The following is a 17349-nucleotide window of genomic DNA, read 5'->3' on the forward strand; positions in this document are numbered from 1 at the left end:
AGCATTTTGGGACAGAGTTGTAAGCAGAAAGGCAGCATTTCCTAGAGCTTGAAGGGACTTGGCTCCCTGGTGTGGACCTTTATGGGATGTTTTGGCATTGAAGTTCTGGAATAGCTTGAAGCCTGGCAATCTGCTATGGCCTTCAGGGCTTTGCACTGAAGAGGGGAAGAGCCTGCTGCCCCTGAGCACCATCCTTTCCTCTTTGAGGATGGCTCAGAGTGCAAAGATGCCCGTGTGGTAAGCAGAAGAGTTAAGAAGAAAAAAGTTTAGCACTGATCTTCCAAAAGCCTCACAAATAACTACTCCAAGCATCACCATGACTATATTTTTTTAATAAACTTCTCCTTCCTCATCCCTTTCCAGCAACATGGCAATAATTATGGAAAGGAAAAGCCTGGGCAAGATCACCTTGCCAGCACAAGGGGTTTGTACTTTTTGGTTACATCCACTATAGCTATAAATAAATCCTGCTTAACACTGTCACATTCTCTCTTACATAGCTGTGTGACACTGCTTTGTGCTTTCAGCCAGCTTAGCTTCTTGGCCAGATTACTTGCACAGCCTCAGATTATTTGAATTTGGGTTAGCAATTTTAACTTTTAACAGAAAGCAGGAACTCAATTTCAGTGTTTCTCAATCATTCAGCAGTGTTATAAATTGAATCTGAGTCCTGCAAACAAGAAACAATTGCTGTCAAGCAAATAATGTGGTTGACAGAGAGTCATGAACATATGAGGACTCCACCATGGGTATTATTACATTAAACACTGAGAAAACAAAGATTTAGAAAAGATTTATCAAAAAACACCTAGAAATTAAGGCCAAAGCAAGCATGCAGCTAGATTAATTTGGCCAGGTGAACCTGATCAAACAGGCTCTTTGGAGGACACCATGTCTTTCTAAAGGACACAGTCACAATGACTAATGAAAACCAATTTTAGAATGAACACGATGTGGCTCAACTTCTCTACACTGTTTACAGGACAGTAAAAGGTGATGGAACAAATTCTGAAGTAAAACTGGTTCTCTTACTGTATTGACCACTTCCTTCCTTCATTTATTTAAACTGTTGAACTCTTGCAACTATTTCAGGTATTCACTAGAAATTAAAGTGCCAGGGCTGGAAGAATCATCATGAACAACTGCAGCTTCAGACTACATTTTAGGGGGAAAAAAAAAAAAAAAGAAAGAACAACCAAACTAGTGCAGTATTAGTGCAAATGGAAATCAGCTACTCTTAAAAGTCCTAAAGCAAAACAATACCCAAAAAGTCACTTAGATCCAATCTACACGTAATTTCCTTAACTAAGTTTAAAATACTGAAATATATCCACAGTTGTAATTAAATTTAAAACATCTTTCAAATTCAGCCATCATTCTTTTCTGCCTGAACTTCCACTACAACTTCTCTTCCAACAGGAAGCAACAGGAAAAATACTTTTTGAGAAAAGACTTTCAGACCAAGGCAGATCATTCTAAACTTGAAAACATTAGTGGGAACGCTCTGAAGGCAACATACTCAGAAACTTTGCTCTTTCACTGAGCCATGGGCAAACCCCAGCTTGAAATGCATTTGACACTGCAGAACAGAAGCAAATGCCACTGTCCCCCAAAGCAGCTCACAGTCCAGACTGCTGACTGCCCCCAGGAATGGGCTCTGCATTTGACTCAGGTGTGTTCAGCACAGATGCTGACAGGCAGCTGGCAGCAGCTGGAAAAAACCATCCCACAAGATCTTTTTATCTCTGCTTCCCAAACACCCCCTGAACCCCCACCAGCCCTTGAGAGTGCTCACTGCAGGATTATTCAAGCCAGCCAAAAGCTGAGAGCCCTTACAGCGTGCCCACATTGAGCACATCCTCACCAGTGGCTGGGGAGGGGGATAACAACATCCCTGTGGATTCTGAGACCATTGCAGCCTTTACCTTCCCCTGACAGAATTCCTGAGCTCAGGGAGAAGAGCCAGGACATTTGCTGTGCAGTGAGGGGCCTCAAGCACACAGAGTTTGGATTTTTGCCCGGGTCCCCATGAAACTGAACGTTTGGTACTAAAATATTTTTAAAATCCTGACCTTAAGTATGATATACAAAGTCACAAAGGGAGCATATGGCCAGCCTGGGCACTGCCCTGTGTGCTGCACATTGCCCAGAGGGAGGTCAAGCCAAGCAACACAGTGCCAGGGCCATTACTCATTCCATTGGCAAGCAGCTGGTTGCCTTCAGTTATGCAACAAATTGAGGGGAATTACTCCTTTTCTCTTCTATTATCAATAGATAAATATTTGTACATATTGATAGGCCAAGTGGAATGATACATGTTGATATATGACTGTGAATGATATATGTTAATGACTTGAGCCTTCTGACTGTTTTAGGTGCAAGCTACATTAAATACATGACATGGAAGATCATTCTTGCTACTACCCACATGCACGATTTTAACTTGTATTTATGTCCTTTGCCAAGAGAAAAATCTAAAAAAGATCAATTTAAGTTGCTCAAGTATCCTATATACAGCTGGAAAAGAGAGGAAAACTAAGATTATTCAGTAATTGAATAGGATTCTGCAGATGCAAAATCCTATTGAGGTTTCTCAGTCTGAAGGAACTTCTTACCTATTTTTTTTCTCAGAAACCTAAAAGTAAATTATTTCGAGAAGGATATTTTTCTTGAATTCAATTCATTCTCTGATCTTTATTTTGATAGATTCTGTTTATAAATACAGCTTTTGCTAGGTGCCTGTCATGAAAAACAAACCTGCAAATTGTGAATTTAAGTATGGCCTTCTGGGGCTCACATTAACTTTTTATTAAAAAAAAAATACTGTTGAGACAGTGAGTTTGCTTTAAATCCCCATCTTCAATTTGCACAAAATTCCTGACTCAGGAATACCACATCTCCTCAGATGAGTAGATGAGTAATCTGAGTTTACAAAACTGGGTAATATCAGAGTGAACAATCTTAGTCTCAGAAGAACTTACTCTTTGCAGCTGTATTTAATGCTCACAGAGTTGCCATTAGAATTAAAAAAACTTCCAACACTTATACAAACAAACAAAAAACCCAACCCAAAACAAAGGAAATTATAAAGCAGTTCTAAGCCCATGTTTCCCCATTGCTAAAAAGTCTAATTTTGCTTCCAATAGTAGTCTCTTACAAATAGTTTTTACTATTATTTCATCCTTGCCTCCTCTAAACACATTTTAGTAGCATGGATTTTTTTACCATGATTATTTTTGCTGCCAAAATTTTCTGGCAGAAAAATCACAGACAGAGGGTAATGCTGTTTTAAGGCTTGCAACAGCTGCTGCATTGAAAAGCTATTTTTGTTTTAATCAAGAACTACTCTGTACACTCAGGCACGTTATGCTTTTAAGAAAATTCCATTTGAGAGATTCAAATAGCTTGAGGTGCAGGAGTGAGGCGCTTGGAAAATCTGGCAGGTAGACAAGGAATTCTGCATGATACAATTTTTGTATGAACTTCACAAAGACTGTTTAGAACCTGCTCCTTCCTTAGTGCATCTAGATTTCAGACAGTAGGAAAAGAATGAGGATGAACAAAAAAGATGGAATGCCCCAACCCAAGGCAGCTGTATCATTACAAAGAATAACCTTGCTTTTTATGGACAGAGCTGTGCATAATTTGTGAGAAATCCATGTGGGTACTTACAGCCTGAAGGAAGCGGAAGGAGAGCAGGGCACTGTCACTTCCCCCCCAGGAGCATCTGTCCTCATAATCCCCCTCCTCCAGCAAGAACTGATGGCCTTTGTAACGTTCCTTATCATAGGCAACCCATCTGTGGCAGCCCCACAACAAAAGAGAAGAACAAATCAGTAAAGGCGAAACAATTGCACACATGATTTTCTCTAACAAATAAAGGGAAAAGAGAACTCCCCAAAAACACTAAAATGAGTATCACAAACCCAGCCAATGAACAAAGCAATGCTTGTTTGGAATCACAACAGGCACCCATGAAGTGTTCTTTGTGGATCAAAATCCTGCCATGTGATTCTTTATCCAACAATAGCTGATTTATGTAATGCTTCTCCGTGTACCTCCTCTCAGCCAGCCACATTCCCAAGCAATATTTGGTACCACAGAGCCCAGGATGCAGCTAGATGCCAAAGCTTTCAGTGATAAAAACACAAGCAGTGGATCTCTTCAGTGTGCTAATAAATGATGAGACCCTACCCTTGCTGGAGATGGTGACAAAATTAACAGATTTCGGCAGAACAAGATTTCGCCTGCTTATATTTATTTTTTTGCTTTAATCTAAAACTGTATACATATAAACAGACAAGCAAATTGAAGATATAAACCATATTGTATATGAAATATGTTTTAGCAGTAAACAAATAGAAATTTTCAAAATATTTTGAATAAATAAATAAGGCTCTGTTAAAAGAATGTGTTTCCATATCAACTTCAAATCTCTAACGGACGTCAATTTAAAAAAGCATTTTCCCCACCTTTTTTCTTGTCAGCATTTCTTTCATAAAGCTCCCTTATAAATATTAGAATTGCTGTACAAATTCTGTTGGCAGTGAAATTTGGCAGGCAGGGATAGCTTTACTTTTAGTACCATTTGGTTTACATTAATTCAGCTGTTTATGTTACCACAGCACTAAAAATAAAAGCTGCTACAACAGACAGAACAATGATTTTTAATAATCTGAGGCTTCCCAGATAGATAAAACACAATGCACTTATGAATAGATAATCTGAGTATTAACAATTAAGTTAGTTTTGAATTTAGTGCTCATAAAATTCTGACAGCAGCCTGAAAGGATGTATGTTATTCCATCCTTATGCTGAAGTGGAAAACCCCTTATGAAACAAAAGCAAGATTTTCTGAAAATGTTTTATTACTGAAGTCTTTGGAAGAAGCAACCATCCTGCCTGCTCTCAGACAGTCCTGTCCTGTTGGGAAAGGGTGAAGGAACAGCATGAGGGGTTGGTGGCTGGTGCTGAGTTTACCTCAGAGCATCCACCCGTGACACAGGTGTGACACCGTCCTCTGTGTGTGTGACACAGGGAGGGGCAGGACAACACAGAATCCATCCAGTGCCTCAATTAATGACAATAACAGCACATTCCCAATGCCAGATAACATGCAACAGCTGGCAGAGGAAAATCATTAAGACAATAAAACAGTTTGTAGGTTTCAGAGGCATTAAAATGTCAAACTGAAGACTGACCACACCTACCCAAGGCCATTTCAGCAAATTAAGTAGAGACTATCAGAAGTATAAATCAATACAAATTAAAGCTCTGTGTGAACAAAGTGGCCTAATTTATTGGCATTCAAATGGCAAACACTGACTTCACACCTTTCACACATTTAGCTGTGTAGGCTGCTAATAAAAGAAATACACTCTCCCTTGTTTTCAAAACATTTCACCTGTGGAAGACTCCAATCATCCCTTAGTTAGCACTTCTAAGCATTTAGTTATGCTTCTCTATTTTAAAATAAATAAATATAAAAGTGAAATATACTCACACTCCACCAATTACACGTAGTGATCCAATTTCCTGAAACTCCTCTTCACTACCAAACAGTGCTGGGACAGAAGTGATGTTTTCTGAAAACTCTTTGGACCATCCTCCAAAGTGGGTTTTCTCATATATTATTATCTAAAAAAGATGATGTTGAGCTTAATCCTTCAAAAGAACACAAGAAGCCTCTTCCTGTACTTTACTGAAGTTATTTTCATGACTGCAGTTAACAGCCCCTTCAAGTTCCTTATCTGCTGAATCACACAGATCAGCTATTAACAATATTTGTATCTGTTGAGCATTTATTAGAAAAACACCCAAGTCATGCGTGTATTTGTATAATTAAAAGTTACCTAAAGCATTAGTGTTTTTGTAGAAAAAGGAGCAATAGTTTTGGATCAGCTTTCAGCTCCTCAGATCACAGAAGGATCATGGTCTCACTCACAACTCTTGTACTGGAACAGGGGCTAGGATGGAAGGGATCTATTCCTGTTCTCTTCCTCCCTTCCCTCTCCTTTTCTTTTAAAACTCAGTATGTTAAATGGAAAAATCCCCCCCAATCCCTTTATCATTACAGTGACTAATGTGTCAAGTCAGAAAAACTCATTTTATAGCAAATTCACGCTTTCCTAGTAAGTGAAAAAACAAACTACTGGTACTTTTACACCTCATCAAACACTAAGTGAACTTGACAGCATTACGGAATTTTTCTTCAGCAGCAAGCACTGAATAGTTATCAAAGATCACACACTAAACAAAAGGAAAGCAGCTTGCATGAAGATTTCATATTCCCAATGTGTTTATATTTTATTCTGAATGCCCTCTGTGCTTACCTTGACATTCATTGGCATTTGCACCTTTAGTCCACCCTAAAAACAGATGAGAGGAAAATGAGTTATTTATATTAAACCTCAAGTTCCACTCTGACATGTGTTTTACAGTACCATCAGAGCATGAAGTCTTTGCAATTATATTCAGCACTTTCAATGCTGGCCATAGATTTCAAAAGGCCAGGGACAATATAAACCTGACCTACAAACAAAACAGTGCACTGACAAACCTCTTAGACTGCCAGCAATTTCAAAGTATCCCTTCATGGCCTAGAATTCTAAAGCAAATGTTTTTAAACTAATTGATGCTGACCAATTTTTAAAATTAACTTTTAAAGCTTTGTTGTATGCATTACAAATTTCTATAGCACGATGCTGCAACACTAGAAGAAAGAGAAAACAGCAGGAGAGAGAAAAAACAGAGTCTGACATATTTATGTTTATGGTCAAAGAGCAAATACAACAAATGCATCTCCTTTGGAAATGTGAGTGAATGATGGTCTGTGAGGGAATAAGAGACTGACCTCACTTCAGTGACCAAAGAGACAGCTATTAGGTCTTGCTCCTTTATGGCTTTTAAACTGTCTCTCTGTAGGCCTGCTATGCACACAGTAAAATTTGTGTAATACCCCTTCCCATCTCTCTCACACGCAGATCCAAGTGCTGTCTGTCAACACAGAAAACAGCTGCACCTCCCCAGATTTGTGTGCAGAGAAATTCTACTGGGTAATAAGGTCCTTAGCTGGACTTCCATCCCCAGTAGACCCTAACCAAAAAAATAAAATCAAAAACTTCAGAATGGTTTTTTTGTTAATTAATTGGCATTGGGTGCAATAAAATGAAGAGCCTTTCTGTCTTATTTGACCTCCTCTCAACAACAGGAGTTTCCCAGGAAGATGTTGGGGGGTGCAGAAGCCTGACAAGTCACAGTGACCACAGCAAACACACCACGGAGGATTAACCCAGAATGAACATCAGAGCCCAAGTTGAATTTAGGTCAAAACATCTGGGGAAGCAACAATAAAAAAAAAAGGAGGGCACACAGGGGATTATCAGGGAATTGTGAAGTCCTCACCATTCTTAAGGGACGCAGAGATTTTATATCTGCTGAAGGAATTTCAGGTGGTGAATCACATTCTTCCAAAACTGTCATCTCTCCCTTGTAATTCAAGTCTGAATAAGCAAGCCATCTACAACAGTAAGGACAAATGACTCAATCAGTTCATCAATTACATTCCAAATACAAAGATCTTATTAAAATTATTTTCCTTTTTGTACTCATGAGAGATACATAATGTTTGAGATGGCACATCAAAACAAAGCTGTATTTAAATATGCTGGCAACATCACTGCTAGGAAGATCTCAGATACTTTTTCTTAGTCCAAGCTAAATATAAGAGAAGAAAATTACCAATTTGTTCACTCAAAAAAGCCAGCTTGCTACTCCATGAGTATACAAAAAAAGCCAGTACTGAGGATGAGACGTTTGCATTGAATTTTATCTAAGATTACCACCTTATGAATTAAAAGGCTTCTTACATCAGTCCCATGCCATTTTTTCAGTGGAAGTTATTAAAGTTTGATTATTTACAGCAGTCCTTTGGAAAGCTATTGTAATTTTGATGTGAGGGTTAAAATTGCTGGGAGCCCTTCAGACTGTTCTAAATAATAAAAAAAAAAGCTGAATGTAGAAGCTGGACACAGGTTTAGGAGACCACACAAGGAATGGAGGAAGAGGCATGGGACATATGGAAAATTATTTTCTTAAAACTACCAAGTTTTGTCAAAACTAAGACAAGACTCTGTTTTTATGTCCTTCACCACCCCAAGCTTCACAGACTTACTGTGAGACAGTGGGAAAGAAGGCTTGGCTCACGTGGAAAGGCAAGACTCTTGTAATAGAAGAGCTACTGTCATTCTGCAATTACTTATGGGAAGAGCCACACAACTCCCCAACTTCAGGAACTGTGATGTTTTGGCCCAGGGAACAACAGCCCATTCAGCTCAATATAGGAAGTTCTGGGCTGCCCAGGGGCCTGTGTCATACTGCATCACCTCCCTCCAGAATGTCAGGATCTGGCTGTAGCTTGAGAAATGCTTGGGTGATGTAACACTCATTTTCTGGTGCTCAGCTACAGTATTATGGTTGTAACAGGGTGGGTGACTCAGGAGAAGTATCTATTCTCTAATGAAATAAAAGCTAATTATAGCTGAGTTGCTTCCTTCATTTATACAGCTACTCAAATATGGAATTACTGAAGACTTCTGCCAGCAACTAGGAAAAAATGCCTTCAAACTAGGAGCCCACAGAACACAATGCTGACATGCAGAGCTGGGAATATTAAATGTATGTTTACTGATTTCTGGAAAAACCCCACAAATATAGTTCATATTGCTGACTGATTTTCATCCCCTGATATTACTCTTCTACCTGCTGGCAAAATGCTGTTAAGAAGGTTCAGTACTCACACTCCTGATCTGACTCTTATATAAGGGTTTTTCTCAACATCCAGTTCTTCTAAATTGGCAGCTGCACCCTGTATGCAGATGGGAAGTCCTTCTGTAGTACCAGCTGCCAGGCAGAACTCCACCTCTGGAATGCCACAGTCCTGTGGAAACAAATCAAAGGGTAATGTTTATCCACACTTGCAGACTCTGCCCCCAAACATTCCCTTTTTTACCCCATCTTCTCACCCTTCTTCATCCTTCATATGATGGAAGGTTTTTATTCTTCCTAAAATGAAGGCTGGAATTTTTAGGAAAGTCAAAGGAGGTAAATTTCCAGCTCCCACTAATTTTCAAAGAAGAAATTTATGGCTGTCAGGCTACTTGCATAAAGGCCAGTTTAAATATTCTCCAACCAAAGGACTGAACAGCATTATAAGACTGACTTCTTTTTTAAAAGGCAATGCTTCCATCACACACATGATGCATGTATTACCAAAAATCTTGCATGTATTACCAAATATCCACTACATTTCCACCTCCACCCCTCCATGACAATTAAGTTCTGTAATGCAGAATCCAACTACAGTATCAAGCCATATGAGTTCAATGTTTTTGTTGTGCTAAATAAATCTGCAGCATTTTAGATGAAGAAGGAAAAAAAGATCAGTATTAAAAAACATCTATTCTGTTAAGTAGGCACTTTAGCAATTTTCCTGTTAGCACACAGGTAACAGGAAATTTCATTGCTGGAGGTTTACTACTGAGAGATACCACGCTGGAGAACAAACCTGTTGACCACATGCTCCTCTCTAGAATTTGCAGGGATTTTATTGAGCCACCCTCATTTTGCAGTATTTATATAACATGCATTGCAAACACTTTCTTCCCCAGCACTCAAACACATCGTGAACCAAGGAGGATCTGCAAGTCCCTGCTTCAGCAGGGTGTTCGGGACCAGTGGAAGGCAGCTCACGTGTGCAGCTGGAAAACTTCACTTCTCAGCCATAACCTCCCAGAACACTTCCCCTTCTCCTCCTCACCCACAAGCCCATTTGCTTTAAAACAGAAGGCTTGAACAGCATACCAAGATTCCCAAAATCCTAACGTGGCTGGAGGAAGATGCCCCTTTCACATGTGCTAGAGCAGAGGGAGGAGTGGTGGTCTCTGAAGGTGCCCCCCAGGGAAGCACCTATTTCTGGATTTGGGGAGGACCTGGGAGGGGCACACCGTGACAGAGATCCTGCATGGACTGTGGTTTCTGAAAGGAGAAACACAAGAGCTTGCAGGGAAACCCAGCAACAGGGCACAAAAGCCCTGGAAGCTAGAGCACCTCATCTCGTGACAGCACCTGCAGCACTCTCCTTTTGCACATGGGTTTTTAGAGGAGTTTTCATGGGGTAACTTCCCACTTCTTGGTTCACAGTATTTTTTAATTAGCTATTGAACTGTCAGCACTAACTGTGGCAATTAGAATGGATGCACTTCAGGATATTGTTTCACTTTCCTCCTGAGACCTGAGGTAACACAGTAATACTGCCTTGGCAACTCTCCCTCCTGCACAGTCACGTTTCCTCTGTATTGTACCTTACAAACAATGCTCACTCTCTGTTTTTAGAGCAGAAACTGCAACACTGGAATTTTTGTTTTCAGATTAACAAACCCAGAAAAACCAGGAAAAAAGACTTTCTAGTACAATGCTGTTTTATGGGAACATGCTAATGGAGTTCCTCAATTCTAAGCGCATTGCTAGACAAGATTTAAAAAAAATAAAATCTCCCAATAGTTCTCACACATATATGTATCTTATTAAATCAAAGTTGTGAAACATTTGAAGTCTGTGGTTTTTTTTCTAAAAATATCTGATATGTAAGAAGGCTGAAATTCATAAATTCAGTAATAAAGCTTGATCCAGAAAATTGGAAGTTGCACCTAGAAGAATTCCACAAATAATGATGCCAGACTCCTAATGGCTTCAGATAAATTCTGAAACTAAGTATCTACAAGACTAGACAAGTAGCAAAATAAAAGTATCTGCCTGAGGGCTCAGACAGAATAGGAGATGGAATATGCTAATTTTAATTCAGTAGGAGGCTTTTGTTTTTGTTTTTCATTTAAGATTGGAAAAAGGCAGTCTGTAAGCTCTTTTCAAGTCTACTCTCCTGACTCTGAAGCTCATGAGGCAGTCTCCAGCTCAAGAGATGACAAATGTACCAGGGGAGGTAAAGCACAAACACTCATATTAAAGTCTCTCCTATTTATCACCATCTCTATCCAGCCAGATTTTGAAAGCAATAAAAAACCTCTACTCATAGTGATTGTATTTTTGTGTGTGTTCTAGATTAAGTCCACAAATTTCGTTCATAAAGTGCCACACAATAAATTGAGGTTTTCATCAAAACCAATTCAAATATTTATTTTTAAAGGTGGTAACATGGTCGAGCAAGAAGTACATCATATTTTCTAAGCACATTTTTTTAAAGTCACTAATACACATTTTGACTTAAATATGGAGTTCAATTTACCTGTACTGATGCACAGACTGCAGAGAATGGTAACATTTATTATTATTGTATGAGATGAACGCTATATATTTGCAGATGTACACTCTGTGCCATGCAATTAATCTATACAATTAAAGCATGAAAATTTAGCTTGGCAAATATTGGCCCCAGCATGTTCATATTTGCCTGGGCATATTTAACAGGCCTCATAACTTTCAGAGGCTCCTTCAACATTCCCAATGAAGCCACCATCTTTAGAAACAAAATGAAAACCATACAAATATGACAGCAGTCAGGTGGAGATCCTTCAGTCTAAAGCCCAGCCACCTGCAAGGCGTCAAGATTTGGAAATAAGATACACACACACAGACATGCACAATTATTATCATGCAAAACTGCTACCACAGTATTCCAGCCCAGATCCCAAACTGGAAGGTTTCCTCACTAAACCCACCCCCTAAACTGTGCCACCCTCCATCACAAGCAGTCCAAACTCAGAGCATTCACTGTCCTACAGACACATCAGGCAAAACCAGAATCAAAAGGAGGGCAAACACATTAGGCAGCTGTGCTCATTTCCAGTGATAACACACAACCAGCAAATGCTTAGGTAGATCACAGCCTCCAGGCATCCCTCTCTGCCTGCCTTACTCTGTGGTATCCTCCTCCTGCCTCCACGCAGTCATCCTGGAATGCCTGTGCTTCCCTCGTGGTCTTTAGGGAGCTGGGATGTTTACAAAGCAGTGGAACACTTACAGACACCTCCAGAAGAGCAACATGGCCCTCAGCAAAAAGGGGAAAGCTCCTTCTGAAGAGGATTAACACAACCCTTAAGCCTTTAGCACTAAATATTCCTCTTCAGTAGCAAGCATCTCTGACATTTTTGTAGCCTGACCAAGAGGTCCAGCAGAAGTGAGAGACCTAAAGCCTTTGACCCCCTCAAGGTCGTTTATTCTTCTTCTGGGTCTAGGATTACAGCCCTAACAGCTCCAGCAGGGCTAAATAAACTTAGCACTGTTGAGTCTTCTCCTTGGATCTGCCAGCTGTGGTGATCAAATCAGCCTGTTTAACTGGGGTAGTTTAGTGTCAACAGCAGGACAAAGAATGACTGAAGTCTGGCTTCTTAAAGGAAATGCCAAAACAAGGATGAGAGAAGAGTCTATTGAAAACCAGGTCTAATTAGTTCTGGTATTAACATGATTGCTTTGTAATGTCTAGACACCATTTTACTTTAGATACACATTTTGTCTTTAGGATGCTATCTGCTTCTGGAGGTTTTTTTTGGTTGGTTTTTTTTTTTTTTGGACCTGCTGGTCCCCAGGCTTTTTTACCCATTTGTAATTCTTGCTCCCAGTGCTCCAGCACTGTACCACTCTTGCTACCACTCACCACCACCAAACCCAGCTACAGAACTCAGCAGGGGTGGCAAATAAAATCATACAAAGGAAATAAATGATTACTGTTCTGTAAAGAACCAGCCAGCAAATGAGACCATCTGAAGCTGCTGAGTGTCTTCCTATGGCATCTGACAAAGTCCCTGCTTAAATTATTAGCTTCTTTTCACCTGGCAAACCACACAACAAAAGAAACACACCCTTCATGTAATAGTGTGAACAATCCCATTACAAAGAGCTTTGCTTAAGGAGACTCCACAAGGAACCCAGGTAATCCCTGCCTAACCGTCTTGCAGACAGTGTTTATAAATTGCTGTTTCAGATCCCTTGTCACCTTGCAAAGCAGTGGTTCACAAGACTATTCCAGAATGGAGGAGTCAGGAACTCTTCTTGGCTCTTATTTTTGCACTCTCTTTGGGTTTCCAGAAACAGATAGGAAAAAAGCCCAACGTGCAGAAAAAGTCAAAATAAGTATTTACAGTAGGCTAGAGAAATGACCTGGCTGAACAGACTGTGCTGCAGGAGCTGCACTGAACCTGGGTGTGCAGGCAGACTTTGCTGGCCTTGGCTTGTGTCATAGAGGAAATCAATCTCCACATCATTTCAGACAGGTCTTCATTTTACTGGTTGCACAATCTGTTTCTTTGGAATCTCTTTCCCACAATTTTCTTGAAATTAAATACACATGGATACACCTAATGCATATCCATGGTGAGCCAGGCCACAAGCTAACCAAAAAGTTAACAGAACTTCTGCTTTTTGGGGAGGCTTGAAGCCAAATCAAGAGCACAAGGCTACTGGCAGACTGTTCTTCAGACAATATGCTAGTAAAAAAAAAATTAAATGTACCTCCTACAGTTTCCTTAGTAAAAAACTGTTTCGCCTCTTCTTGGCAAGTTGTTTTCTTCTCAAATATTTAGTCAATGTTCAAATCTGTTAACTCACAGCAACTGAGCAGCCATTAAAAAAAGTACTTGAAAAATTGGAAGACAAGTCAGACAACATGGACATGGAGCCAGTATGGCCAAACTACCCTGGAGAAAAGACATTGACAGCCTATGAAAAAGAAATGGCAGTAAAACACACACGAGGTCCCTGAAAAAGAATCCACTATTTGTCAAATAAAACAAAGCCTATATTTTCCACAAAAATAAATAAATAAGGTAGCACTTTGGGAAACTACCTTCCAAAAGCAGTTCCACAGCAGCTAAAAAACAACCTATAAAAGTAGAGATGCCTTCATGAATCAAGGTGTAGAGGACAAAACCTGGCTGGTGAGGGCACTAAACTTACCAACCATACCTGCCAGAGGTTTAATTTACACGAGGAAAGTGTTGATTACTGAATTAGTGTAAAGTAACAAAGCTTTCCATCTGTGTTCTACATAAATGAACCACAGACTGGAAGAAGAACAAAAGTCAAAGCTATTTAGCTGCAAAGGTTTTTATCAAGCACGATGAAGTTAAACAAGTATCTTTCCTATCCAAGAGTCTTCTTTCATAGCCAAGAGCCACCCAGTTTCCCTTATTGGCTGTTATTGTGGAATACCTTCATTTATTTAGTTGTCTTCCACATTATTGATCAACATCCCTATTGCATATTGATCAAAGGTTTTTAATATGTTTAGCTCAAATAATGTTAACTTAATTATTCTTGCCTTCAGTCAGCCTTTTTTGAATGAATTAATTGTTAAAGTTTTTTCAGAGAATGAAGAAGTATTTCTAATTGTTACGACATTATGCCCCTGTACTGATGACAAAAAGGTTATCAATTTTAAAATGACCTCTATACCAACAGAAAACAGAGAAACCACTTTACTGGAAATCTTTCACATTGTGATACAAATGATAATCCAGTCACAGCAAGGGTCCGTGCCCTGTGAGCAACTGGAATGTTACACTGAACAATGAGACCACTAAGTCTTCTTAAATCACAAGATCTGGAAAATATATTCCTCATTCACTGAATAACAATGGATGCATTATATTTAGTTTTAGACATTTGATTCTTATCTTTTCAACAAAAAGCCTTCTAAACTGAAGGCTGCAGGCAGAGCTATATGCTGTAGGTGTGCTGCTGGTCTCAGTGGAGATGCTACAGATGGCACAAAAGCTGCAGAGGGAATGGCAGAAGTTTTTGGAGGCTATACTGTACAAACAGGATTGGAAACCCAACTACTACTGAAGCAGAAGCCATACAGACACAGCAGACAGGTTAAGATAAAAACTTCTTCAAAAATATGAATCGATTCCATTTAATTTCAAATAACTGGACAGGTAAACATCTAAAAGCAGGGGAGTCTGTGTCACATGAGGGTGGCGGAAAAGAAACATAATCCACCTGCTCAGTAACTCAGGAAGAAAGGGAAATTTAGGTCAGCAAAAGCCCTGGAATTTATCACCTAGAAAGTGAAAAAACTGAGTCACAGCAAATTTGAATTAAGGCAGGAACACCACACACACAGTGTCCATTGCTGGTAATACACCAGTGTGACCAACAAATCAGTTATGCATGTGAGAATATTGTGGAGAAAGTCTGTACCTTTGTTACGTGTTTGATGGAACCAACTGTGAGGTTTCTTCGATGATGTTTTATGCCTGGGAGATCCCAAAGGTGATCCAGCACAGCTTCTCCTTCTTCTAGTACATGTCTTCGACCCTGGAACTTTGGTTTCTCATAAAAAATCCAACTGCAATAATGATAAAATGAACTGAGTCATTGCTGGTAGAGCATATCTGATGGAAAGCCCAGGAAAAAGCTTTTCTTACCAAGACAAATATCACATCTTTCTTACGCTGTCCCTCAGTGGTCAAATTCACTTTGGTATTGCAAAGTAAAATACACAGTTCTTCTCCAGGACAAAATATAAAATAAAAATGCAGCTAAACTACAATGTGAATGAGCAGCCTTATTTTACCAGGCCAAATATACTAACTGTCACATCAAAATGCGTCCTGCTCAGGCAGACACTATGAAAGGCAGAAAACATACTAATAATGGCATTCAGAATTCCTTAGGATGTGAAAGAAATGTATGCAAAACCACATAAGGCTGCCTGAAAACTGCATAAATGTGACATGCATGGCTGACAGTCGGAAACATTCCCTGTAAGCCACACCAATTAAATTCCAATGCAACAACTGACACAGACCTGGTCCCAGCTTCCAAAAGCAAATTGAGGAACACTTGCAAACTTAAAGGTCCTTGTATATATCCTTCAGTAGCCACATTCCTTTCAATGCCACATTAAAACCAGCAGCTGAGAATGTTCATTTCATGGTCCTTTTGCATCAGCTACTGTATAATGAAACTGAACTGTAAAAATCCACCTTTCTTTTTTAGTACACATATTTCTAGCCACGATTATGGCTGCACTGGCTCAGCACTTCAGGCAAGAGCTCTAAACTCACTTGTGGCTCTATTAGAAACTGCCTGTTTGAAGCTAGCTCCCAGGAGAAACAATGTATTTTTTTAGTGCAGCATTTAAACTTTGTTTTATGCTTTTTCACTGGTTTCAGTCTAATTATAAAGCAAGAAAAAGACACTACTGCAGATGGGTCATGTGTCATAAATAAAAGAAATAAAAACAGAAGAGGAACACACAGGCAGTCTTTTGGAAAGACTCTATTTAAATATGACCTGGATTTCTTACCATCCTCTAATTATCCTAAGTACTGTTCCAATGGGAAAGATCCATGATGAGGCATCTAGCACATCTGAATGAACTTCTTGTTTACTTTTGTTGCCACAAGTATCATAAATAATAATCTGAAACAATACACAATGCATGCAAATGAGGGCCCATTTCAACACAGAGCACAGACAGTTTTTTTTTTTTTGCTTGCAATTTGTGCCCACTCAACTGAGAGGCTGCACAGTTTCTTCCTTTATGAAACACTCTACTCAATGAGAACAATTGCTGAGAAAGACAGTAAAATTACTAGTGGCAGGATTTTAAATAATATATTCTCACTATTAGCCGGGGGAAGCACATGCTATTAATACATAAAAATACAGAAAATTAGACTAACAACTTTAGATGCTTTCCTTTCAAAAATTACAGTATTACAAATTATTCCATGCATCATCTTGATTTATATGACACAAACTCTGCTTACCTTCCCTGGTCTTGGGTTGTATTTGAGACTTGACCTGTCAATGAGGTTCTGAAATTAAAAGGACATGGCAAACAACTATTAACAGCTACAACAGTGACACAAAACACAGGCAGATTATTCTGGGTCGACTATTCCTGTACATGTCCACAACTGTCTTTAGTAGAAAAAACCAAGATTTGTTTCACTGCCATTCAGAGCTGGTGTAAATTATTTAACAGGGTCAATCAGCAGAAAGCAGCATGTGCTAGAAAGGAAGAGCTGTCATGGAAGTTATAACCTTTACAAATGTATTACCCCTTCCCAGCAAAAAATAAACTGCATTTCTTAACAGAGAAAAGAACAAAAGATACATCTAACACAGACTGGAGTATTCACAACATCGTGGAAAGACTTCTTCAGTTACACACTTGGTCAATGTGGCACTTTCAGATTCTAAACAGGGGAAGAACTCTTTCCATACCCTCATTTGCCATTGCTTTAAGCAAACTAAAAAAAGAAATCCTAATCTATGGAAGCAGCTATGTTATCTATTTGCTAAGTGAGCTATAGTTTGTAGAAG

The 17349-nt window shown here is 39.3% G+C and overlaps 1 protein-coding gene across 1 annotated transcript in view; it reads right to left on the bottom strand.

The window, feature by feature from the left end:
- The window catches only part of CRYBG3 (crystallin beta-gamma domain containing 3), an 85435-nt gene that overhangs the window by 26137 nt on the left and 41949 nt on the right, over positions 1-17349 (bottom strand). The window contains exons 5-12 of the mRNA XM_054653102.2: positions 16791-16838; positions 16325-16440; positions 15214-15361; positions 8799-8938; positions 7405-7519; positions 6333-6368; positions 5504-5637; positions 3673-3799 (exon numbers count right to left, since the gene is read on the bottom strand). Of these exons, the coding sequence (XP_054509077.2) occupies positions 3673-3799; positions 5504-5637; positions 6333-6368; positions 7405-7519; positions 8799-8938; positions 15214-15361; positions 16325-16440; positions 16791-16838 (864 nt within the window). The remainder of the gene's footprint in view (positions 1-3672; positions 3800-5503; positions 5638-6332; positions 6369-7404; positions 7520-8798; positions 8939-15213; positions 15362-16324; positions 16441-16790; positions 16839-17349) is intronic.

The sequence above is a fragment of the Agelaius phoeniceus genome, chromosome 2 (assembly GCF_051311805.1).
Source record: "Agelaius phoeniceus isolate bAgePho1 chromosome 2, bAgePho1.hap1, whole genome shotgun sequence".
Lineage (NCBI taxonomy): Eukaryota > Metazoa > Chordata > Aves > Passeriformes > Icteridae > Agelaius > Agelaius phoeniceus.